The sequence below is a fragment of the Barbus barbus genome (genome assembly GCF_936440315.1).
Source record: "Barbus barbus genome assembly, chromosome: 41".
Lineage (NCBI taxonomy): Eukaryota > Metazoa > Chordata > Actinopteri > Cypriniformes > Cyprinidae > Barbus > Barbus barbus.
Window position 1 is genome coordinate 25,002,954 of NC_136719.1, and position 7,807 is coordinate 25,010,760.

At 38.2% G+C, this 7,807-nt stretch overlaps 1 protein-coding gene across 1 annotated transcript; it reads right to left on the reverse strand.

Annotated features, from left to right (window-relative positions):
* Positions 1-346: 346 nt before the first annotated feature.
* LOC306860830 (transcription factor E2F1-like) lies at positions 347-6,394 on the reverse strand. Its single transcript, XM_079402777.1, has 7 exons — positions 5,237-6,394; positions 4,664-4,766; positions 3,964-4,183; positions 3,703-3,872; positions 2,834-2,952; positions 1,720-1,933; positions 347-1,057 (listed from the first exon to the last, which is right to left on the reverse strand). Exons 1-7 carry the CDS (start codon positions 5,477-5,479, stop codon positions 807-809), a joined length of 1,320 nt encoding a protein of 439 aa, XP_079258903.1. The 5' UTR covers positions 5,480-6,394; the 3' UTR covers positions 347-806.
* Between the last annotated feature and the right edge of the window lie 1,413 nt (positions 6,395-7,807).

The window sequence follows — 7,807 nt, forward strand, 5'->3', positions numbered from 1 at the left end:
TAGATTGACAATAAATTCGAATAAAAACAAAGAAAAACAGATTTAAGAAAGTTCACCAAAAATGAAGATTTTATGAAAATGTGCTCATCCTCAGGCCATCCAAGATATAGATGAGTTTGTTTCTTCATCAGATTTGGAGAAATGTAGCATTACATCACTTGCTCAGCAATGGATGCTCTGCAGTGAATGGGTGCCGTCAGAATGAGAGTCCAAAGAGCTGATAAAAACATCACAATAATCCACACCACTCCAGTCCATCAGTTAACATCTGGAGAAGACAAAAAGCTGCACGTTGATTAAGAAAAATTCCATAATTTTTTTTACACCAATTTTTTTTTTGCTTTTTCCAGTAAAAAATCTGAATTAGGAGAGAAATATGCAGGGATCGAACACTGTTTTGAAGCGAAAACCGACCATTTTAATGATGGATTTGTTTCTTGTGTCTTCTCCAGATGTTAACTGATGGACTGGAGTGGTGTGGATTATTGTGATGTTTTTATCAGCTCTTTGGACTCATTCTGACGGCACCCATTCATTGCAGAGCATCTATTGGTGAGCAAGTGATGTGATGCTACATTTCTCCAAATCTGATGAAGAAACAAACTCATCTAGATCCTGGATGGCCTGAGGGTGAGGAGATTTTCAGCAAATTTTCATTTTTGGGTAAACGATTCCTTTAAAGGTGACTTATTTCTATTAATAAATTAAATGGCGCTGCTCAGAGCCCTCTGAGCAAATCTGGATTCAAAAGCGAAGTGGAATCAGTTTCCTGTTCACACTGGGAAACGAATTCTCGGATCCGTCTATCAGAACTCCAGAGGTCCGAGGTCGCTGAAGTCGCAGTCGAACAGCTCGCTGACGCCTTCGTGATCCTCCAGGCCGAAGTGATAGTCCTGGTTGTGTGGCGGAGACAAGCAGATAAAACTGTCCAGCGGGAGGCCGATGGCGTCCGCCACACCACCTCGCTCCAGAAGGAAGTCAGACGAGTCCAAAGGAGATAAATCGAAATCTGGCATCTCGCAAATGCCCGAAAATGGGTCCGAGTCCAGAAATGACCCTGAAACAAAGAAGAAAAATGATTTGATTCATTTGTTCTACTACAGAAATTAATATCATACGAAAAACTTAAGATAATTTAATAGAAAAAGTAACACGTTAACAATCAGAGCAAGAATTACTAATTATTAATAGCACATTTTATACTTTAAAGGGGTCATGAAACTGAGAAACCAAAATTCCCTTGATCTTTTGACACAGAGGTAACTGTACTACAAAAAAATCCTGTAAGTTTCAGAACTCAAAACCTTGTTGTTAATCTAAAAACAGCTTATATTGAAGGCAGTCTGCCAAAACGACAGTTTGTGGAATGTTCCATTCTATGATGTAATAGCGTGGATAAGCAGAAGTAGATCAACGCCTGCTTCTGCATCGCTGCCTGTTTAGCCCCGCCCACCGATTCTACATCACTGCCTGTTTAGCCCCACCCACCGCTTCTACATCAATATTTATATGTATAACATTTATAGTATTTAATTTTAAAATACCAAATTTTTTAAAATTTTACAATTAAGATTTGTATTTAAATTGCTAAAATTTCTACATAAGAGATTTGTTCAAATTTAAAATTCTCCCTATATACATATAGTATTTTTTATATATACAGTATTTGTTGTGCTGAAGTGACAAGACAATGAATATTACATGCTTAATCATGCTAACCTGAGTCTGCACCCAGAGGCAAAGGAGAGGAACTGGGGAGAGTAGCTGGCGTTGATGTCACTTCCTGTGAGATGGGATCAGACAGTGGGGGGCTCCGACTGGATGATTTCGCTGGACTACAATCAGTAACTGGACTACAGACCCCAGAACTGTCCTCGGGACACAGAAACACATCGATCGGGCCTTTGGAGCTCTTGAGTGAAATCTGGTAACCCTGTAATACAGACAGGAGGAGTTTAATACATTTAAAGGGACAAGGACACTTTACAAACATATAGATGTATAAGAGTGTGTGAGTGAGTGAGTGAGTGAGTGAGTGAGTGAGTGTGTGTGTGTGTGAGAGCTTGTGAGTGAGCGTGAGTGAGAGTCAGTGTATGTGAGTGAGAGTCAGTGTATGCGAGTGAGTGAGTGAGTGATTTTGTTTTTATATACCGATGGGGACTTAAACCTGAATACACACAGACTCATGGGGACTTGTGTCACAGTGGGGACCTAAATTGAGGTCCCCATGGGTAAACAAGCTTACAAAATCCCACAGAATCTAAAATCTAAAAAAGCCAACAGTCTCCTGTGAGGGCTAAGTTTAGGTGTAGGGTTGGTGTAGGGCAATAGAATATACGGTCTGTACAGTAGAAAAACCATTACGCCTAATGAGAGTCCCCACAAGGATAGTGAAACAAGTGTGCGTGTGTGTGTGTGTGTGTGTGTGTGAGAGAGTGAGTGTATGAGTGTGAGAGTGAGCGAGTGTGTGAATGTGTGAGAGTGTGTGTGTGTGTGTGTGTGTGTGTGTGAGAGTGAGAGAATGTGTGTGTGTGTGTGTGTGTATGAGTGAGCGAGTGTGTGAATGTGTGAGAGTGTGTCTGTGTGTGTGTGTGTGTGTGTGTGTGTGACTGTGTGTGAGTGTGTCTGAGTGAGTGTGTGTGTGTGTGTGTGTGTGTGTGTGTGAGTGAGTGTGCGAGAGTGAGTGTGTGAGAATATGTGTGTGTGAGTGAGCGAGTGTGTGAGAGTGAGTGTGTGTGTGTGTGTGAGTGTGTGTGTGTGTGTGCGAGAGTGAGTGTGCGAGAGTGAGTGTGTGAGAATGTGTGTGTGTGTGAGTGAGTGAGTGTTCTCTCACCTCGCTGGGTTCAGACACCTGCATCTGCGTCTCCGGCGGAGCTCGAATCACCATGATGATCTGGTCCGGTGAGTTCACTGTGTTACGCAGGTCCTGGCATCTAACGTATCCCAGCGTGACTTCGTTAAAGATCACATCATCACATTAACTCGTTAGTCTACTTGTGCTACCAGTATCATCATTTTCTGTTTCCAGGCCCCGGTTCAGCTTCAAACTAATCAAATCTACACCCAAACCACGAAGACAGACTAAAATAAAGAGCTAATGGACATTGAGAAGATTACACAATCTTCTATTTACATGTACACAATGAGATAAATACATCTATATATATCAAGTATTTAGGGGGGGGGGTCATTTTAATTACATTTAATTTACATTTAAATCTTAACTATAATTTTAGTCTAAAATAAAAAGCTAAAGAACACTGAGAAGATCATGCTCTCCTCTATATACACCAAGTATTTAGGAAAATATATTATATATTATTAGTTAAATCTTAAGTACAACTTTTTAAGTCTAATACAGAAGGACATTACTGAACCTGTATTTATTAAAGCAAGCATTATAATTAAGGTCTAATTTATTGCACGTGTATAAATATTTTTTTTCTTATCTTTATTTGTTTTCTTAATGTATATTCTTATTTTCTTTGTGAGTGCATGTGAAGTCTGAGACAATGTTGTTTGTTTGTTCTTTATTGTACTCGGTCCATACTATTGTATGAACATTACATTTTGAGAAGATCCTGCACTTCTCTACCTACATGTAAACACCGAGATAAATATTTAGGAAAGCATATTTGTTTATTGCGACATTTAAATCTCATTTTAGTCTAAAATAAAGAGCTAAAAACATTGAGAAGACACATTGGGATGAAGGATATTTCTTGTTGTGCGTGTCCTCTGTGAGGAGCCGTAGCTGTAAGCTGCATTTGTTAATGAGCTCGTCGAGTTTCTCCTCTGCCTCCGTCAGTTCAGAAAGCTCCCTCTGCAGCGCCTGAAACCTGGCCACGGATGCCCCGTCGATACGGTTCCCCCTGAACACCAGAAACGTGACACACCGCAGATAAACAACTACACACTTCAAGTCATTTATGAACAAAACAGTGATGCACATGATGAACGCACAGCCACTGAATGTTGTTCTTGGACTTCTTGGAGATCAGGTGGATCCCCTCCAGGACGTTGGTGATGTCATAGATGCGCCGTTTCTGGACATCCAGCACCTGAGAGGCCCAGTTGAGGTCGACCACGCCGTCCTGAGACTGAGCCAGGAGATCCAGGAAGCGTTTGGTGGTCAGATTCAGAGACGTGTCGTAGCGGGACTTCTCCGTAGCCACTTTAGGCACTGAAACAAGAGCGGACTTCATGAGAAAAGCTGATTTATACTTGCAGGAGTTAAATGAATGAATACTTTATTTCAGTAAGGATGCACTAAAGGCATTTATGTTACAAAAGCTTTCTATTTCAAATAAATGCTGTTCTTTTGAACTTTCTATTTATTAAAGAATCATGAAAATACTGATAACCAACATTGATAATCAGAAATGTTTCTTGAGCAGCAAATCAGCATTAGCTTGATTAGAATGATATGAATGATTTCTGAAGGATCGTGACGCTGAAGACTGGAGTAATGATGCTAAAAATTCAGCTTTGACATTTTACAATATATTCACACAGCTATTTTAAATTCTAAACATTTCACAATTTTACAGTATTTTGATCAAATAAAAGCAACCTAGGTGAGCCTTTACTTTTGAACATTATTTCTATTCACCATTGATTGATATTTCCAGTTTTTCTTGACTATTTTAAGAAACATTCATACCTCTGGGAGGTGCAGGTGTGGCTGGAGGTGCTGGTCCATGTGAAGCAGGTCGGGACGTGCAGATGTACTGATGATCACTGTCCAAATCCAACTTTCTCTTCACCTGAAATAAAAAAGCAGAAGGAAAGCAGAGGTTATGATCTTGTAGAGCTATTAACATCTGGCCTGATTAACACACCCATGTATGCATCATAAAACAAAAACATTACTTCACTAACATCATAAAACCTTTAATTACAGCGTGATTAAAATAATGCATGCGTCATAAAACAATAATGCAAACATCTAATTGCATGCCAGTAATCTAGTGTTAATTGAGGAATCCGAGTTGTGACCTTCAGCATAAGTTACTCAAGTACAATGGTGACCACAAACCAACCCTTATGGATTTTGAACCTACAGGATTTGGGTTACAAGCCCAGATCCACAGAGAACCATTAAGATACATTGTGGAATGGAATTTCAAATGGTGACAATTCCAAAAAGGAAGGCTAAAAATTGGAATCCCAAAGGTTAAAGGCCACATGCATGGAATAAAATGCATGCATATGTCCACAGAGGCTGAAGGCGTACCGGCGGGCGTCCCAAGGCGGGTCTCCGGGGCTCCGGCAGGGTTGTGGTGGCAGTGGTGGTGTGATGAGGGGTTGCAAACAGCAAGATGTCACCGGCCGCAGTGCTGGTCGTGGCCGTGCCGGGAGTGGAGATGATGACGATTTGATGATCTTCACTGAGATCAATGCTGCCATTGTTCAAGAGAGACTCAAAATCTGCCAGCAGGTCCTCTGAGGTCTGACCCGATATAAAACTCTCAGACATATCGGGCTAAAACAGCAGGGGTCACTTAGTCTCTGGGTTTATTTGGAATCCTTATGGCTTTCAATGCATGGAAACAGGTTGTTTTTCAAAATGCATGCACGAGAGAAAGTATAGTTGGATAAAGCCATGCTCTGACATTGAAAAGCATGTTAAAAACAGGCCTTGACTGAACATATGGGTGAGACTCCCAAACCACAACAAGGCCTGAATGTAGGTCAACTTCAGTTTGCAAAACAAAAATCAACTTTAGATAAATAAAAGTTATTTATAAGACCATGCATGTTATTTATAAACATGTTTAAGCTATATTTCACATGTATTATGAGTTTAGAGTTGCGGTTGCTTTAAGGAAGTGCTTTGAAAACGGCTGAAAAGCAAAACACATACAGTTCATCATAAATAAACATCATCATATACAAATAGCAATGCAATTTCAACCTTTAAAGTGCATAAAACATGAAATTATTCCATCTAATCGTCAAACTGCTGATGATGCTACGATATTTTGTAACTAACGGAGTTTGTTTTTAATTGAGCACTGGTAAACGTGTTTGAAGCGTGTTATTATATTGATAAACAGGCTGTAGAGAAAGTAAATATAACGATATAACCCCATCCGGATGCGGAATAAAGCCCAAGTCCGGTTTCTGTTCTCATCTGACACTTTAATCCAAAATATTCTTCGCTTTTGTCCTTTTTAATGACTCCATCCAGGAAGTATTGACATAAATTCCAAATAACATCCAGATTCTCGCTCATTTAGCGCATAAATCCATTGAAACAGAAGAAAGGTGCGGCCCGACTGTCCCCGCGCGCGACGCGGCCGGAATCGCTTGTTATTGTTGTGTTTTTTTGTTCCAGCTGATCGAAACCTGCTCAAAGGTTTACGCGCCAAATCTTTTTTGCCGCGAAACTGGCACGTGTCAGCGTACCGCGCGCTGATTGGCTGATAAGTTGCGTCCTTCCCAAGCCGCTGGTTGGCTGGAGCGACTGTCACTCAAAGACGCCCTGTTTCTTTCTTTTTTTCTTTTTCTTTTTTTGTAAATTAAGATAAGACTTGTTTCAATGGAAAACTACTTTGGATTTATTGAAGTTTTTAATGAGAGAGACACATCCCTGGAAAAGCTACAAAACAGCATTACATCTAAAACATGTTTTTATTGTGCTATATAATACACTAACAATCTAATGCTCGGTGTAAAATAAAGTAGTAGTTATTTGGTTTAAGTTGTTATATTTGTGTCCAGATTTGACTGTTTTTGTGTTACAGATATTTATAGCGCTTGGTAGTATGATCAAAAGAAATGGTCATAAGCATAAATATCATGGTGCATGAATATGGAAATCATGTTCATGAGACAATGGTGCATATGTTCTTAAATAAATAAATATATTGGTTTGGAATATTGTTTTGAGTTGAAATAATTATAATTCAATGATAACTGTAATAATTATATATAATAGGCCTATGTGCAAATAAAAGAAAACTAGGTAACCAGTGCTTGATAAACAGTTTAGTGTTATACACAAAATATTGGCAAATGTTATAATACATATATATATTTGCATATACAGTACTCAACATTTGATGTGGTTTAAAACCTTTAATCAAAGTTGTCCTAAAACCCAAACAATATCTGTTCTTGTCTTAGGACAACTTCAAATGTTGACTACTGTATTATATGAGTAATAATGATTATTAATACTATTATACATACACTCAATTAACAGTATGTAATGCATTTTGAGCTGGTGTAATTGTCAAATAGTGATTGGTTGGTTTGTTGAATAACTGATGGATAACTGAAGGCATGGACCATCAGACGGTGCTCAATGTCCAGTCACTGTTGGACGGTCAGGGTGCTGTTTTGGATCCAGGATCACAGAATGTCTCAGGAATGAACATCCAGCCAACGGGTGAGACTTATTCAAGCATTTATATGATTAAATATTCCAGTTTAACCTAATACATAATCTGTCTGTTAAAGGTAAAGTGTCCATTTATATATTTTACCTATTATAATTTTTATTCATATTTTGAATTATCTTTATTTTTATTTAATTCAATTTTTTCATTATTTATTTTATTTTTCATTATTTACTTAATTTTTATTTAGTTTAAGTTTGTCATGTGATTTTGTCATTTGTATTAGTTTTTAAAATATATATTTCTATTTAGCTTTCATTTATTTTCATTTCAGTTTTAGTCATTTTACCATTTCAACTTAATTTATTTCAGCATATTAATAGTTTTATGTGTTCTTACCAATAACAGCACTGTTTTGAATGTGCATAGTAATTTTTAAAAAGTAAAAAAATAAAAAAATA

Coding starts and splice junctions, on each gene's coding strand:
- LOC306860830 (XM_079402777.1), bottom strand. CDS start 5,479: ATGTCTGAGAGTTTTATATCGGGTCAGACCTCAGAGGACCTGCTGGCA. Junction 4,767..5,236: donor CCGCCTTGGGACGCCCGCCG/GTACGCCTTCAG, acceptor TTTTTATTTCAG/GTGAAGAGAAAGTTGGATTT. Junction 1,934..2,833: donor AGGTGTCTGAACCCAGCGAG/GTGAGAGAACAC, acceptor TCTGTATTACAG/GGTTACCAGATTTCACTCAA.